Genomic DNA, 18,629 nt, shown 5'->3' on the forward strand with positions numbered 1-18,629 from the left:
TGGAACTGTAGTGCGATTGAAATTTTTTCATGCTAGGGGGGTCGCGTCATGTGGAGGCGACTACGCTGAAGCATCACGCCGAGCGACGGCTGGCGTAGCAATAGTAGTTAGACGGATGAGAGTTAGGCCTACAGGTAGCGCTTGAAAAATCCGAAGCCATCTGTTTTTATAAGGCCCGACAGGCGCCACCGGATGGAGCCCACCTGATCGTGGGAGGCACCTGCATACCCGTATGACGTTGAATGCGGTACCTTGGCCTGACACTAGACAGCCGCTGGGGATTTCAGGCACATTTCAAGAGCCTTGTACCGAAATTGGTGACCACCGCAGGAGCGCTTAGTCGCTTGCTCCCCAATACCGGAGGCCCAGACAGATTGTGCCGGAAGCTATATATGGGCGTCGTCCGCTCCATGGCCCTTTATGGAGCCCCTGTGTGGTTTGACGCCCTTCCTGGAGAAAACGCCAAAAGGCTCCTTGCTGTCCAACGGCTCATGGCAACAAGAGTGGTGCGAGGTTACCGCACCATCTCGACAGACGCAGCCCTGGCCTTAGCCGGAACCCTACCCTGGGATCTCGACTCCCTGGTCCTCGCCGCAGTTTTTCAGTGGCGAGGAGACCAAAGAGCTCAGGATCAGCGACCAGCACCCAGAGAGGTCGAGGCACAGAGGACGAGACATGAAGATGTCGCCATAGAGACATGGAAGCGCCGTCTGGCCCAGAGTAAATCAGGCCGTCGTACCATAAACGCCATACATCCGGTGTTGGAGGAGTGGGTACGGCGGCAACACGGTCGTCTCTCTTATAGAGCGACCCAAATACTAACTGGCCACGGCTGCTTCGGCGACTATCTATTTCGGATAGGACGGGAGCAAAGTGCCACTTGCTGGCATTGTCGAGAGGGCACCGAGGATTCCGCGCAGCACACACTCGAAGTGTGCCAAGCTTGGGTGGCAGAGCGCGAAATCCTCGTGGAACAGGTAGGACAAGATCTCTCCTTACGGGCCATCCTGCCCGTTTATGCTCAGAATGCCAACTTCTCAAAATGCCAACCGCTCGCAAAATGACAACTTCGCAGAATGCCAACTTCTCGAAATGCCAACTTCGCGAAATGCCAACTTCTTAAAATGCCAACTTCTCAAAATGCCAACTTCTCGAAATGACAACTTCTCATAATGACAACTTACAATTATAATGAATGCAGGAGCAGTGAATGCTACCACAAATAATAAAAATAATTAAAAAGTCCTAATATTTACAATATCTCAATATATTTATTTGTTACTATACAATCAATCAATACACTAGGGTCGTATCGCATCAATCTCTCATCTCAAATGTCGATTGAATGACATAGGCTATATAATTGTTACAATCATTGTCAAAATCAGATAAACAAAAACCAGGTACGGTCTGGAACAGCAAAACAATTATTTTACTAGATAAATTAACACATTACAAGGGCGATATAGTTTTGACAAGTATAACTTGTGCATTTTTACAACTACCCTCATAACGTAACATTATTTTCGCCATACACTAATTTATGATTCAAAGTGTACTGTGACCGTACCTGGTTTTTGTTTATCTGATTTGGACAATGATTGTAACAATTATATAGAGGTATACATATGGCATTCAATCGACATTTGAGATAAGAGATTGATGCGATACGACCCTAGTGTATTGATTGATTGATTATACAGGGTGTTAGGTAAATGGGTATATGAGCCGACACTAGCTCATGTTAACATGGGCATATAAATGGTATGGTGAAGTCAGAAATTTGATATCATAATTTTATTTTTTTTAATTTTCATACAAAATAAATTTTATAACCATATTATTTATATGCCCATGTTAACATGGGCTAGTGTCGGCTCATATACCCATTTACCTAACACCCTGTATAATCAATCAATCAATACACTAGGGTCGTATCGCATCAATCTCTTATCTCAAATGTCGATTGAATGACATATGTATACCTCTATATAATTGTTACAATCATTGTCCAAATCAGATAAACAAAAACCAGGTACGGTCACAGTACACTTTGAATCATAAATTAGTGTATGGCGAAAATAATGTTACGTTATGAGGGTAGTTGTAAAAATGCACAAGTTATACTTGTCAAAACTATATCGCCCTTGTAATGTGTTAATTTATCTAGTAAAATAATTGTTTTGCTGTTCCAGACCGTACCTGGTTTTTGTTTATCTGATTTTGACAATGATTGTAACAATTATATAGCCTATGTCATTCAATCGACATTTGAGATGAGAGATTGATGCGATACGACCCTAGTGTATTGATTGATTGTATAGTAACAAATAAATATATTGAGATATTGAGATATTGTAAATATTAGGACTTTTTAATTATTTTTATTATTTGTGGTAGCATTCACTGCTCCTGCATTCATTATAATTGTAAGTTGTCATTATGAGAAGTTGTCATTTCGAGAAGTTGGCATTTTGAGAAGTTGGCATTTTAAGAAGTTGGCATTTCGCGAAGTTGGCATTTCGAGAAGTTGGCATTCTGCGAAGTTGTCATTTTGCGAGCGGTTGGCATTTTGAGAAGTTGGCATTTTGAGCATAAACGATCCTGCCTCGTATGCTAGAGAGCCCAGATGCATGGCATGCGGTGCTCCACTTCTGTGAGGAGGTCATGTCGCAGAAAGAAGCGGCGGAGAGGGAGCGAGAGGCCTCGCCTGACGCTCCACCGAACCGTCGCCGACGTCCAGGACACCGCAGGAGACACTACCATCTCCATGCCCCCTCTTAAGGGTCCTCGGCTACTAGACACGGGGGTGTTTGGTGGCCGCTAAAGGAGGACCCGTGGCGGCGGCGCGCGCATGTGTTCACGCGCACCGTTAGCGAAGACCAGGGGAGGTACTACTCCCCTGAAGCCAGTCGTCGCTTGCTCAAACAGAGCGAGCCACAGTCCGGGGCGGAGCCGCGAAAGAATGTCTAGGCCGTCTAGCTCGGACAATAACTCGCAGCTCCGTCCCAAAGACTTCGGGAGGACACCGTCAGGTTTTAGTAAGTAGGCCCTGCCCATCTGGTAGGGAGAGCCTTACATAACCCACTGGTTCCCCCGGGCCAGTGGGTATGCAATTTCATGCATTTCCTGACGAAAAAAAAAAAAAAAAGGGGGGTCGCGTCATGAAAAAGGTTGAAAAACACTGGTGTAAGGCACCCCCCACCATGCGCCCACGCGCAATTTCACTGTTGGCCTCTAAGAGGCTAAGTAGTGTTTGGGACCTGTGCATGGGATATTAATCTTCCGCTTGGCATTGAAAATCAAATTTATTTTTTGATAATATGAAGTTATATAGCAAACCTGCCTAGAGCGCCACCTATCGGCGTGTAGTTAGACTAAATTTAAAAATTATTTTGTCTATGGCAATGTAAGCTAGTCGGTCTTCTCTCTGGCACATGAATTGTAACAGCACCGTAATAATATTTTATACTCGTCAAGTAAGAGTGGAGTAAACTTGATTCACAGGCTTTCTGGACTTTTAATTCGGGCCCTTTCAAGATCTCTATTAAAGTGGCTGCCCAACGTGACGCCCGAATGTGAAAAGTGAACTCTGATAGCCGTGAATGAGTTTTCGTGTCAGCGCAGTTATTTCGCTGGATTTAGTGTTAAATCGCGTCTGCCTGATATCCCCGGACTCGAAAATCAAGTTTTTTCTTTGGTGCAACGCTCAGATCATAGAAGGGAATAGATGTGAAACGGGGGCGTGACGCGTGTCTCCGCGATATGCCCAGAAACGAACATCGGCCGCGTAGCTAGGTTAGTCGCGATTCAGTCGTACTGAGGAAATGTTCTCCGATATTTTGGATAATGCGTCGTTACGTGCAATAAAACAAGTGAAACCAAAGAGGATATAATTCACTACGTTTTAAGAGTCGGGAGTCCCCTAAAAGAAACAAGATTTTTTATAGTATGAAACGGGAGCGAAAGCAGGCTTGCCAATATGAAGGCCACAAACTGTCATATTCATAACATTCTGCCAACATCAAGAAAAAAAAAATAGGGATGTTACATCACACTTATAATCGAATTATCGATATTACTATTTGTCGACCGTAGGTAGTAGGTAGGTTGTTTATAGAATAGAAAAATCTTTATTCAGTGATTTGAAAATGTTTATGTATACATTTGCTGCAACAATAATATATAAATTTGTAATTTGTTAGGTAGGTGATCTGATAGTGACCCACGACCCCGTTTTTATTTTTGGAGGAATTAATTAACACATGTATATTTCATAGTATATTAAACATGACAGTTCCTTCACTCCAGGCTGTGCTCCAGGTTACGAAAACTATCAGTTCCTTCACTCCAGGCTGTGCTTCAGGTTAGAAGTTCTGCAACACAAAATAAAAAGCCTTTATATTAGAAAGCGCTCTTAAAAGTTGAAAATAAGGAAATATTATGAAGCCAAATTAGCTCCATAAACAATTCTAAAAATATGGAGAAATTATAAAAGCATTATTCAACTTAAACTTTTCCGAAATCAAATGTTAGCCAACGTTGAATAATGCTTTTATATTTCTCCATATTTTTGAAATTGTTTAAGGAGCTAATTGACTTCATAATAAGTTTTCCATATATTCAACTTTTAAGTGCGCTTTCTAATATATAAGCATTATGCAGTAAAACAATCGGCATACGTTTTTTTTTTCTTTTCTTAATTGAACGAAAAATTACGAAGATGCAGTGCAGCTCTTTAAAAAACCGCGTGACGTTACAGTTTTGTACAAAACCTTGTCGTCACGAGCCCCCACTTTTGAACTTTAATGCACGATATCTTTGTCAGTTTTTGGTTTATTGACAAAAGAAAAAATACGTGTCGAATATTGTTTTATTATCTAACTGATGGACTAATTAGTAATAAATACTATTATTAGGTACTAACCATGCATCTACTTACTTGTCACATTTAATAATTCAATTTTATAAAATTCGCCGTCAAATGATATTGATCTGCAACAGAAATGGAATGATGTTATTAAGGTATGAAAATAGAAAATATAATCGGATGAATTTCGAAAACATGTTTAGTTGGAATTCATAAACAATATAACTTACAGAAGTAGTTTCCAATAGTGAACTTTATTTGGCAACACTCTGAAGTTGCGCTTTCTTTAAAAAATCGGCAGAAGATTCTTCGTTCAATGCGAAAGATCTGTTTGTCATTTTGCAATGGTTGCGGATTAATAGCAGACTCATTCGCTGCAATAGTCGATCGACCATTGTTTCTTTGTGATCTTTACACATCCAAGTAAAATCCACGTCAACCACCATCTGCGTCTTGGAAAATGTATTTATGTCTTTTATATAGACGTTTGGTTTTATTTTGTTGTCAAAAATATTGGTTGCTGTGTCCAAAGCAACACATAAATTTAATGTGGGATACGTGAGGGATGTTTTATCATGCCACCATTCCCTCAAAGCTATATAATTATAAATCGAGTTAGGGATAGCATTCTCAACTTTCAAAGCATTTATGCATGTTTGGCAATTGACGTCTTTCAAAAGAATCTTTGCTAAGTATCCAGCCACGTACACTGTCGCCTGCTTCTCAAACGTCTTGAACATGTTTTCCATTTCTTGTATGTCGTTTTCTATATATTGTTCATCAGGAATTTGTAAAATAGGAATATTGTCGGCATCTAAAACTGGTATTTCAATATTTTTAAGATTAGGATTTTTTTCTTTTTCTTTTGACTGTTGTTGGAATACAATGTCTTGAAAGTCAAATACACTCGACAGCAAATAAATCGCACCACCCGCGACGCGAACTTTAAAGATTTTCTTTTGACACAATAATGGTGCCCCAACAATATTGGTGTTATTTGAAAGCCCAATAAATATCCTTAAAGAAAAACACATTTAATTTCTTAATAAATGATTAACATATACCATAAATGTGACTTGAAAAAAGACCTCACTTTGGGCTCACCTCTGGGATCAATTAGACCAAATTTTATGGTTATAAAACCAAATAATGATCACACGTGTCCTCTTTAACAGATGGATAGCGATTAATCCCAACTTAACAGTTTTATAGCCATAAAAGTTGGCTCAAGCGTAACTACCAATTTTTTGAAGAAGTGACTCTGGATCCTTCTAAAGCCACATTTTTGGGGTAAAAACCTTTCCTATAATGAAATGAAGTTTAGAACTAGGCTTTTGAATGGTACCAATATTGGTGTGAAGTGGGGATGCATACGTTTGAAAGTGCTTGTCGCGGGTGGTGCGATTTATTTGCTGTCGAGTGTAGTATTTCATTTTCGTCCTGTTGGCAATTGGCACCTCGACTGATAGGTGCACTAAGTCGGGAGAGTACCGCTGACTTTAATGCAGACGTAAAATGATGGCATGTAGGGTTTTTATTTGTAGGACAGTGTTGTCTTATAAGACCAAACAAGTTTTCCAAAGCGTCCTGGTTACATTGACGAAGATTTAAATATTTAATATTTTTTGACTGTACTACCTTCCAAATATCTTGCAGAGATGTAATCGTTATTATAAATCCGTTAACACACCTAACGTTTCTGAGCCTAAGCTGACTATCCGACTTTAAAAAAGTGAGGGTTTTTAGTTTTCTTTTGTACTCCAGCCAACGTTCATGATGAAAGCTTTTCTTGCTCACATTTTGTCGTATACCTTTCTTTACGTCTTTTCTTGAAGCGGGTCCGTTTGTACAATCAAACAATTTGTCGAGCTCTTCAACAATGTGTGCAGTTTGCAAATATTCTCTAGCTTCTTCTTTATTTCCTAAACTTTCTGCCATGAGTTTTAAAATTGCGGCTGTTGTATTACTCAAGATTTGAGCAGCAAGCTTAACTTTCATTTTGGATCTGAACTTTGGTTGGACATGTAGTTTAGTAATTTTGCTAAAATGTAGAGTACGTTGATTTTTTTCCTCTACTTTGACTAAATGTTCCCATTTCCCTTTTTTGTTATCTATCACTATTTCACCACCTTGATAGAAATTATTTCTAAAAGATTTAAAAAGGTGGGGAACATCAAATAAAATAAATACTTTTTCACTGTCCAGTAAAAAAAAATTAGAGTCAACGGGCAGCCCGCTAAAAGTCTTGAGTAAATTTAAAGCTCCAACATTTGTTGGTCCTTGGTCACAGACTGTACCCAGAACAGTGAAACCAGCCTTAGTTACTGCTCGAATGACTGATTTTATAATAACAGTCAATTTCTCTGCGGCAATTGGATGCTCCAATTCTATAAATCACTAAGTCCATTTTTCCACTTTTGAGAAATGGCGTATTGGATTATTAATTTTAATACTGAAACTAAACTAATAGAAATTAAAATGAATTAAAAATGTATGTTTTACTTTTATGAAAGTTCTTTAATTTCTAGGAACAAAATCAACAATATCTTAAATAGTTCCGATAAACCTTAAACTTTAAATCGTTGGACTTATTTTAAATGAACGGACTAAGGGATATTTAATCAATAGTTTATGGACTTAGTTATTTTAATTTTGTACTCTTATATATCACATAATATGTATTCATAAAATTTTCATAACTTAGGTTCACATTTTTACTTACTTATCAATATTACTTACATATATATTCTATTAACTTATTCTACATCATCAATCAACTCTTCATTGACTTAAACTAATGAGTTTTCAGTTTCTATATCATCATAAAAATGCCTCAAATGTTCAGGTATAAACTGTAATAGATTTTTAATATCTGCTATTTTAGCTGGTTTTAACCTTATTGGACCCTCGTAGCAATCATCAGGCTGACTTCTAATCAATCTAGAAATACCAGTACGATACAAAGAAATTGGCTTCAAGCAATTCGTAGTCATGGAAGAAGTAAATTCCGGTCGACCATTTTTTCGGAAGTGGACTTGTCGACAAGTCGATATGCCAGGTACAGAAGTTTTAATTCTATTATCGTACACTCTTTTGTAATCTTTCACCTTTACGGTCCTCTCGTCACCCTGTTTGCTTGATAAGTTTTTCTCCAAAAACACGATACTAAATGGGGCTTGTCTGCTGGTCTTAATCAGTTTTATGTAATAATCAGGTGTATATATTTTATCGGTCTTCAAACACATACGTGTGGGGTATCTATGGATAGGTCTTCAAAAATGATATCGAGGTTTCTAAAACATTTTTTTTCTAAACCGAATAGTTTGCGTGACAGACGCTTCCAAAGTGGAAAAAAGTTGGTCCCCCCCTCTAACTTCTAAAATAAGAAAATGAAAAATCTAAAAAAAAACATATTATGATGTACATTACTATAAAAACTACCAACGAAAATTGTTTTGAACGAGATCTAGTAAGTAGTTTTTTTTAATACCTCGTAAATCGTAAACCGCTTATTACCGCGTAATCTTTCATACAAATAAATTAAAAAAATATATATTTCATAAATCAATGGTACGGAACCCTTTGTGCGTGAGTCCGACACGCACTTGGCCGGTTTTTTTAATTATTTAGGATGTAATCATTTAAAGCTGAAATAACTTCATTAGGTCCTTTTAATGCATATTGTTCGGTGTATATGTACATTGTTGCAGTATTCTCTCGTAAATTGTGCACATCAAAATTATGCAGCCATAATTGGCGAAGGTAATATTCGTCGCCAATATTTGTTACGGGTAGTGGCAAATATTTTTGATAGTCAAAACAGAGGGATAATTTAATGGACTTAGGGATTTGTTAATTTGAGCCGACAGGACTAAGGGATATTAGGACATAGTGATTTCTTGAATTGGAAAGAGAGGACTTAGTGTTAAAGTAATTCACAAAATACACGGAAAGGGATTTTTAAGTTAAAAATTAATTGCGCCAGTCCATAGAGAAAAAAAAGCTACGTTGTTCAGTGTTGTCAGTTCGAAAACTATGAAAATGGACTTAGTGATTTCTAGAATTGGACCATCCAATTGTACCTTTAACAAAATAATATGCGATCGGCTGTTTAATTTTTTTCCGAATTCCTTGAAGCATTAGTACCAAAGCATGATCAGCTATTTTTGCTGTTCGTCCACCTTCATCGCCTAAATCTTCATAACCATCTATATTGTCGGTACTTGGATTATATATTAGCCTTTTCTTTAACGATATTTCATCAAACAAGATCACGCAGAGTTTGTCAGCATCTGATAAGCGTTCAACTTTTTTCTTCAAATGAGTTAAAGTAGTAGGATCTATTCCAGGCTCCATTTTCATATTTTGTAGGACAGTTTGTAACGTCCTTATACTTGGCATAGGTAGTAATGTACTTAAGTATTTAAAAGCTTTAGGCGATTTTTTATAAATAGCTAAGGCTACACTTTTGCTCAATTTCGTAAAACGTTTTCCTTTAGGTTTACGTTTTTGATTGGCTATGGAAGACTCAATTAAGCACTTTAGCACTGGAGAAGAAATGTTGTCTATCTGATCAACCTTTGTCTGTAAATTTTTAATTACAATTCGACTTTTCTTTAGCTTTTTCATTAATTTCTTCTTCCGTGGTGTAACAGCTGTATTTTCTGAAAATTAAAAAAAAATTACAAGTGTTGAATAAAAAGATTAATCGTACAATTCTGGCATTTGAAGAATGGTTTTCTGTATATAATTTAAAGCTGAATTCTATTAAAATAACAGCCATTCTATTTAAAACAACAGCTAATAGCAATGACAAGTTAAACATAGTCCTACACGGTAAGAACATTGAAACTGTTGACAGCGTTATATTCTTAGGGGTACACTACACTTAAGACTCTCTTTTAAACTGGAAGTACGAAATGTTTGGGTGAAGCAAAGAATGCTGCGTTGCACAAATTGTATCTGCCCTTTGCCCCGACAGGGGGACATGGGAAGAAAAGAAGAAGGACTGACAAAAGATATGTTGTTCAGTTTTGTTGGCTAAGCAACCCCTTTCGTTTTTTGGTATACCGATACACCCTTTGTATTAAGATTATAACTTATTCTAAAAATTCTAATTATTAATAATAGAAAAATATGAAAAAAAAATGCTTACCTGAACTATGTGGTCTTTTACTTTTAGGGACACTCTTAGTTAAAATTTCTGTTGTACGAGTTGAAGGTTCTGAAACACAATAAAATTACAGAGTAAGTGGCTAGTTATGCGAAGTTAATATTGCAATAAATGTAATTATTACAATATCCTTCAATGTATAAAAATGCTTACTTGGACTATGTGATCTTTTTCTTTTAGTGTCACTCTCAATTACATCTTCTGTTGTAGAAGTGGAAGGTTCTGCAACACGATAAATTTGTTTGGTAAAGGCAGGTTCTGCGCAGTTAATATTATACTATATGTAATTATTACAATTACAATATACTTTTCCTAACCTTGTATCCCACTGCTGGGCAAAGGTACGATATACTTAAATATGTAAAAAATGCTTACTTGGACTATGTGACCTTTTTCTTTCAGAGTCACAACACCCAATTACAGTCTCTGTTGTAGAAGTTGAAGGTTCTGCAACACGATAATTTTTTTGGTAAAGGCAGGTTCTGCGTTGTTAATATTATACTATATGTAATTGTTTAAATATGTAAAAAATGCTTACTTGGACTATGTGACCTTTTTCTTTCAGAGTCACACCCAATTACAGTCTCTGTTGTAGAAGTTGAAGGTTCTGCAACACGATAATTTTTTTTTGGTAAAGGCAGGTTCTGCGTAGTTAATATTATACTATATGTAATTATTACAATTACAATATACTTTTCCTAACCTTGTATCCCACTGCTGGGTAAAGGTACGATATATTTAAATATGTAAAAAATGCTTACTTGGACTATGTGACCTTTTTCTTTCAGAGTCACAACACCCAATTACAGTCTCTGTTGTAGAAGTTGAAGGTTCTGCAACACGATAAATTTGTTTGGTAAAGGCAGGTTCTGCGTAGTTAATATTATACTATGTAATTATTAAAATTACAATATACTTTTCCTAACCTTGTATCCCACTGCTGGGCAAAGGTACCATATACTTAAATATGTAAAAAAAAATGCTTACTTGGACTATGTGACCTTTTTCTTTCAGAGTCACACCCAATTACAGTCTCTGTTGTAGAAATTGAAGGTTCTGCAACACGATAATTTTTTTTGGTAAAGGCAGGTTCTCCGTAGTTAATATTATACTATATGTAATTATTACAATTACAATATACTTTTCCTAACCTTGTATCCCACTGCTGGGTAAAGGTACGATATACTTAAATATGTAAAAAATGCTTACTTGGACTATGTGACCTTTTTCTTTCAGAGTCACAACACCCAATTACAGTCTCTGTTGTAGAAGTTGAAGGTTCTGCAACACGATAAATTTGTTTGGTAAAGGCAGGTTCTGCGTAGTTAATATTATACTATATGTAATTATTACAATTACAATATACTTTTCCTAACCTTGTATCCCACTGCTGGGCAAAGGTACGATATACTTAAATATGTAAAAAATGCTTACTTGGACTATGTGACCTTTTTCTTTTAGAGTCACACTCTATTGATAGTTTTGAAGTTGAAGATTCTGCAACACATAAGAGAATTAATTTATTGAATGACAACCAATAAAATAAAATGAATTAATAAAACAAATATATAATTTACCAACCGCGATCAGTGCAGCTGTAGTAATTATGATCGTGTAAAACATTTTTCCTTGTGTTACTTTGAGCCATATGTTGGAACAGGTCATCTGGTAACGGATTTTTAGCAATATCAATACGTGGAACAGCATTTTTCTTTAACTGCGTTTTCTTTTTCTTGAAATCTTTTGTAACAAAGTGCTTGCCACAAACATATTTTAATTGGTTCAATTTTTCTATAGGCACATTAATCAAATTTTTGTTTCCGGTAGCTGCTACCCATTCTCTACAGCTGAAAAGAAGACTAGATTAAAATTTGCATGTTCTGTTATTTAGTTAAAGTCGATCTAGCTAGGTCTCATCCCCAAGGAAGTCCGCTCGGTCACCCAGGTACTGAATTTTAAATTGAAACGAAAATTATCGATAAAACTTACAAACACTATACTTGGCAGCACTATTGTTTACATGCAACTAAGGTTATACCTTTTATTTTACCCGTTTTTACCTTATTTTGCAATGAAATTTATGAATTACATAGTGTAACACACGGTAACAATATACATTTTGTAATTACCGATCTTCTTCTAATAGAAATCTTGCCATGAAAATTCTTTTTTGTCCGTCCATTCTACATGTTTTTATTTGACAAATTTCGCACTTTTTCCTTTTAAATCCACTCATTTTTTTACTTATTTGATTGTTTTGAATGCCTATAGACGCAATTATTTAGAAACTTAGGCAGATTACTTGCAAAAAGAGCAAAAAATCAGACCGAACAACCACAACAACAAAAGACAAATGAAATGACACCTGTCATGGCGGTCTAAGATGGCGGCGAAGTACAATCCGCCTAAATTCGAATGCCGTCAATTGTCCACTGCTTTGTAGGTTTGAATAATCTTTCGAACATAGACGCCTTATAAATTCGCTTCCGTTTCATACGATCGTTTTTTCTCTTTGGACTTGCGCCAGGCTGGTGAAACGAAGAACTACAGGAACAATGGAGTCATTTACTACATGTAAGTATTGCAAATCCATTGGTATTTTGCTTATAAATAAAAAAAACTATACATTTTTACGAACGAATTCAGTGCCGTAACAGTTACTGCGATATCGAAATCAGTGGTGATAAAAATTCTAACACACTTGTACATTGACGATTTAGTTAGCAACCACTTTATGTCATGCTCAACTACTGCGCAATGTATTTAATTTCTTCCGATATCCACTGGTCGTGTGAAAATACACAGTACGGCCGCATGTGCCGGTCGTAACATAGTGCCGTGCTCGTGTTCTAATGCGGTTTCCTATTATCGATAAATAGAATTAAATTATAATTTTCTATTTTGTAATTTTAAATTAAAAAAAAAGTGTGTTACTTGCGATTATAAGATTTTACAAAAAAAAATAATAACAGTAGAAGTAATTAGTAACTGTCAACTATGTAATTACTATAAGAGCTAGTTGAAAGCCTAATATAGGCATTATTTTTGATAAACATAATATGCGGTACGCAGATCGCCATAATTAAAAAGTAAATGCGTGATAGTAGTTAATAACGTATAATAATAAAAAGGTTTTCATACATAAGCATTTTGTGAAATCAGTTTCGAGCCTTGCCCCTAGCGATTTAAAGTATCGATATCTTGTCGACTCCATTTTATCTTTGTTCTCTCACTAGCGTTTTCAAAGTGTGCGTCACGTCACGCGGCCTTTGATTGGCCATAAGGCATGCCTTCTGGCCAATCACAGCACTTTTAAGCCGGTTGCACATGTTGTCGTAGACTCTCAGCCGCTTTGTTTTTACACAGTTGAATGTGTGTGTGGGAGCAGTGGTGGGGGAAATGTGGGGACACTGGTTCTCGTTGTAGTTACGCGCGACTTCATATCTATTCTCTTTCTATGATCTGAGGTGCAACGCGTATTATATCGTTTTTTAGCGAAAATACAGTTGAGAAAAACTGGACGATACCATTTTGCGAGTGTGAAGTGCACAGTAGGCGATACCATTTTCCTATTGGTCGATAGACAATTTTGCCGCCTATAGAACTGTCACTGTCAATAGTGTCGTGGTCGAAGTGTCAAAGCTGTCAAAACGTACGAACTTGTTTACGTAAAAGTTTCGTGTACAAACTTTGTGAAAATTGGAATAAAAGTGTACCTATTGACTTAAATTAGGTGTAATTTAATAAACACAATTCCTACAGCTTTTAAAGTGACTTTGAACAGTATACGTGAAAGTTAGAACTGTGTACGCGTGTATTTTGACGTTCGTATCTGGAGTTGTTGATATCGGTTCTATCCGCTATCCGATATTTCGTTCCCAACAGCTCATGTTACCATACGAATATACCGTGCTGCACTAACCACGTCTGGACTGCTGTATTTACTGAAAGTTACGCATAATAATGGTCCTAACGAGATCGCGTACAAATAGCCCGGCGCAAAGGCCTGGGACGTCCACGGAGACACCAGCTGCGGCTGAGGTGGAGATGATGGAATCACCAAGGGAGTCTACAGAGGTGCGTGACGCACCTGGTCCAGTGATGGCTCCTGCACAACCGGTGCCTGTCGTTATGACGGACAGTCAATTGGCGTTGTTGCTGTCCCAGATTGGAAGCAGAGCTGCACCTGCAATGCAGTCTACCTTTGCTGCGTGCACACACCGATTTGATGGCAAGAAAAATGTCATCCCGTTCTTAGAAGCCATCGAGATCTACAAGGAAAGTGTTCGTTTATTCCCGATGTCCCCCACTATTTGTCCACCACTGGTGGACATCGAGAAAAAAAGTTGCAATGTCCACCAGTGGGGGACAGCGCTACTGAAATCTTCCCGTTGGGCCCTACTGGTGGACACTGAGAAGAAATGAGTTGCTTTGTCCCTCAGTGGTGGACATTAGGGTGTCCCATAATTTTCAAAGTTTTAAATTTGTAACGCATAGGTCTTAGTTTTGTTCGTTTGCCTCTAAAACACTCAGAAATAAATTTTTACTTTATTTGGAGTACGATAACCCGTGCCGACTTGCATCGAAACATGTTGCGCGGCAGTAGCGGTGCGGCGGCGGTTAATCATCACGACCAACTTACCAGCTCTGATGAAAGCCTTAAGGAACTCTTGACATCCACTTTCCAAAAGGTATATGAGAGTGTTGACAAATTGATTTCCAAAGCAGCCTTGAGCAAGTTTAGTCAAAATCTTTGTTACTTCATGTCAGAAGAAATTGCCGTTTTATCACTCTTTGATGATGAAGGTAATGAACAAACACCGTCAATACTGTAGTAAAAGTACAAAGAGAGAGTATGTATGATTCTGGGAAGATATACATTCCATCTGAAGAAGGTATGATAATTTCTATGGTAAATAGGACTAGTATTAATTTTTTTATCATGTTTTTAATGAATTGATAATAATACTGCCTTATTTATTGTTGCTGGAAACCCATTGAGTGATTTAGTGTCTGTCAAGAATATACATTTATTTTTTACATTGAAAATTGATAAGAATTTTCCCCTGAGACCCATTTCTAAATGAGATGAAGATGTTGCCTATTTAAAAGCAAAAAAGTGCTTTCTTTAAGGGTAGTTAATGATACAGCTGAGAGAGCTATAAAGCTTATGCAAGATTTACATTGTTTGATCACTGCAAAGGAAGAGAAAAAGCTATTTTTGCTACGCACAGTGTAGCAAAAATCAGGCCAATATTCAGGAGCATGGAAATCTGTATCCAGAATGTAAAAAAGGGACCCTCAAAGGTAAAATATATTGTCTGATATCTTCTTTATATAAATATTTTATAAAATTTAAATATTTTAATTGATTAAGCTACATAACCAAAGGGGTAAAACCAGCATTTTTCAAAATCTTCAGAGCTCAGTCGGCACGGGTTAATGTTGACGTAGGAAGATGAAATTTTGTATTTAACTAAGTCTGAGTAGTACTAAAAGAAATAGAGGGTATGCATTTCAATATCTAAAAAAAATTTTTTTTCGGCCATTTATGGGACACCCTAGTGGACATCGAAACCAAAAAAGTTCCGTTGTCCCCCACTATTTGTTTTGTTTTCGGGATTATTAAAAAATAAACATTTTTAAAATATAATTCTCATATTTTTGATATTTTACACTATTATTTTTATTAAGCCAGTGCATCATATTTTTTTCCGATGCACACATTCCCACACTTGTAATTCATTATTATGCTTTCTTTTTAAAGTGCTTTCCCACCTTTCCTATTTATGTAAACTTTTTCAATTTGTCGTGACTATTAATTCAAATAATTCAATCAAATAATTTCTGATAACATGAACATTGTGGGTACTTGGAAAATTAAAAATGACAAAACCGTTCCGATTAATGCACACTTCCTAGGGGCGTCAGTATAAATTAAGGATTGTTTTAAACTATAATAAAAATGTATGTATTATAATTATTAGTATAAGATTTACTTAAAATGTTTGTATTCATGAACACAAATATAATAGTGGGGGACAACAGAATTTTTTTGGTTTCGATGTCCACCACTGAGGGACAGAGCAACAAATTTCTTCTCAGTGTCCACCAGTAGGGCCCAACGGGAAAATTTCAGTAGCGCTGTCCCCCACTGGTGGACATTGCAACTTTTTTTCTCGATGTCCACCAGTGGTGGACAAATAGTGGGGGACATCGGGAATAAACGAAAGTGTTGCTATGACTGATGCTATGGCGATGCGTGGACTGCCGATGTTGCTGACGGACTTCGCTGCGGAGTGGTGGCAAGGTGTAAAGCATTCAGTTACGACATGGAGTGAGGCACTAGCATTATTGAGGAATACCTATGGACCAAGATTGCCCCCACACATGATATATAAGGAATTGTTCCGGAGAGAGCAGGGTGATGAAAACACAGATGTTTTTGTGTGCAAGTCAAGAGCACTACTATCACAGTTGCCTGCTAATACTATACCAGAGGACCCTGTGCAGTTGGATATGGTCTACGGGCTGCTGCACCGCCGTATTCGGAGACAAGTTGCCAGGACAAGCTTCTCATCCTTCCAGCAGTTGTTGGAGTTAGCACGTGTGGTGGAGGAGTTGGAAGAGGAGTGCCCAGCTGTTACCAAAACTAAGATTACTTCGTCTGAGATGCCAACTAGGAGTGAATCTCTTCCTCAGGACCGAACCACAGATAGAGATGCTGCTACAAATAGGAAGGCTAGGCTCCGTTGTAACTATTGTAAGCAATTCGGCCATATGAAAGATGAGTGCCAGAAAGGCCAACGGAAGAAGCAAAATGAGCAATTTGAGACAGAGCAAGAGGAGAGACCAGAATCTACAAAGCCAACTGTCACCTGTTTTGGTTGTGGTTTACCCGGAGTGATTAGATCTAATTGTCCAAATTGTAAAAGTACTAAATCTGACTGTAATGTTAATTTCCCAGCATTTGCTGCATTTAGTCCTAAACTTATTGATGTTTGTATGAGACCTAAGCTAGGTATTGAAATTTTGGGATTGCATGGTTTTGCCTTGGTGGACACTGGGGCAAAGCAATCAGTAGCAAGTGATAGTTTGTATAAAGTGTTGGTGGAAAAAGGCCAAAAGTTTGATACAGTTAAATTGTTTATTAGTTTAGCCGATGGCTCTAAACAATGTAGAATTGTTAAAACTGCAAAAGTAAATGTAAAAGTTCATGCAGTTGTAGTACCTACCTTATTTATTGTAATACCAGGTGCTACAGACTCTCTACTCGGTATGGATTTTATTCAGGATTCTGGCATGATACTGAACTTTACACAGAATTGTTATTCTTTTAGATCTCATCCTATGTCTTACCAGCTGAGGTATGAAACTGAGGACCCTGTTGGGGCCTGTGCTGCGGTTTCACCTGCTGTTGACCTCCGCGGCAAGGAAGGTGAGTTGTTGGAAGCTGCTGACCGGGAGTTGTTGAAGAAGCTCCGGTGTGACAAGGGCATCTTCAAGCGAGGGGGAGCCCCCACGACATCTGCTGTCCAGCATATAGGTACAGGTGAGAATTTCCCTGTAACCATACCACCTTACCATGTTTCACCGGTAAAGAAGCGGTCAGGAAGAAGGATCTGAGACATGTTATCTCCGCTAAAGGTACAGTAACTGACCCATCCAGGATTAAGGAAATTTTGCAGCAGAAACCCTCTAAAAATGTGAACGAATTAAGGCCCTAACCAACGATTAATAAAAGTTAAATATGCCCCAGGTAGGATCAATGTTGTTGCTGATAATGTCAGTCATCCTACTGATTCAACATTTACTATTTATAATATTATGTGTCCGGTAATAGACTTACCTCCCCTGAAGCACGTCGCACGGTGGAAGCTGATGAAGCTCGGAGACCTTGACCTGACATCATTAGAGATCAGGTATTACTCACCACTCACGCCCCAGTCCTGCTGCTCGCGGCGTCACCCATAAGTTCTGTTCTCGTCGAGAAGACCGTTACCGCATCGGTAAGGTCATTAGTCCGACCACTTATGAGGTAATAGGTAGAGTCGGTCAAAGGTCGGTATCATGCCGAAGCCATTGTCCCTTATCATGGTCCGGGAGAGTTTATGGTAGTTCAGCATAGGAAGGCCAACCCACCTACGGGACGTTCAGGTGTGTTGGAGGGGGAGTCTATAGCAAACCTGCCTAGAGCGCCACCTATCGGCGTGTAGTTAGACTAAATTTAAAAATTATTTTGTCTATGGCAATGTAAGCTAGTCGGTCTTCTCTCTGGCCACCCGGCACATGAATTGTAACAGCACCGTAATAATATTTTATAATCGTCAAGTAAGAGTGGAGTAAACTTGATTCACCGGCCTTCTGGACTTTTAATTCGGGCCCTTTCAAGATCCCTATAGTTACCATTAGGTTACAGGAATAATACGACTGTTATAATGATGCTTGCCCCCACCATGCGCCCACACGCAATTTCACTGTTGGCCTCTAAGAGGCTAAGTAGGGTCTCCACCTGTGCATGGGATATTAATCTTCCCCTTGGCACTGAAAATGAAATTTATTTTTTGATAATATGAAGTTACCATT

General features: G+C 37.8%; 1 protein-coding gene across 5 annotated transcripts; it reads right to left on the reverse strand.

Annotated features, from left to right (window-relative positions):
• Window positions 1-4,268: 4,268 nt before the first annotated feature.
• Window positions 4,269-14,324, reverse strand: LOC135081658 (uncharacterized). Of its 5 annotated transcripts, XM_063976423.1 has the most exons (11): window positions 12,173-14,324; window positions 11,625-11,890; window positions 11,478-11,540; window positions 11,253-11,324; window positions 11,031-11,099; window positions 10,805-10,876; window positions 10,582-10,650; window positions 10,419-10,490; window positions 10,197-10,265; window positions 10,026-10,094; window positions 7,550-9,534 (listed from the first exon to the last, which is right to left on the reverse strand). In XM_063976423.1, the coding sequence occupies exons 1-11, from the start codon at window positions 12,277-12,279 to the stop codon at window positions 8,918-8,920; spliced, it is 1,545 nt and encodes a 514-aa protein (XP_063832493.1). In that variant the 5' UTR covers window positions 12,280-14,324; the 3' UTR covers window positions 7,550-8,917. The 5 variants fall into 5 exon arrangements, 3 of the variants coding, with proteins under 3 accessions (XP_063832495.1, XP_063832493.1, XP_063832494.1); XM_063976424.1 differs by lacking the exon at window positions 12,173-14,324 and having other exon boundaries at window positions 11,625-11,899; XM_063976425.1 differs by lacking the exons at window positions 7,550-9,534; window positions 10,026-10,094; window positions 10,197-10,265 and adding an exon at window positions 4,269-4,376.
• Window positions 14,325-18,629: the final 4,305 nt, after the last annotated feature.

The sequence above is a fragment of the Ostrinia nubilalis genome, chromosome 20 (assembly GCF_963855985.1).
Source record: "Ostrinia nubilalis chromosome 20, ilOstNubi1.1, whole genome shotgun sequence".
Taxonomy (NCBI): Eukaryota; Metazoa; Arthropoda; class Insecta; order Lepidoptera; family Crambidae; genus Ostrinia; species Ostrinia nubilalis.

Bases quoted from the DNA above. Each gene is read 5' to 3' on its own strand.
- LOC135081658 (XM_063976423.1), bottom strand. From the start codon at position 12,279: ATGAGTGGATTTAAAAGGAAAAAGTGCGAAATTTGTCAAATAAAAACA. The intron at 11,325-11,477 runs GTAAGCATTTTT...ATCGTGTTGCAG, and splicing joins AAAAAGGTCACATAGTCCAA to AACCTTCAACTTCTACAACA. The intron at 9,535-10,025 runs GTAAGCATTTTT...TTTAATTTTCAG, and splicing joins TAAAAGACCACATAGTTCAG to AAAATACAGCTGTTACACCA.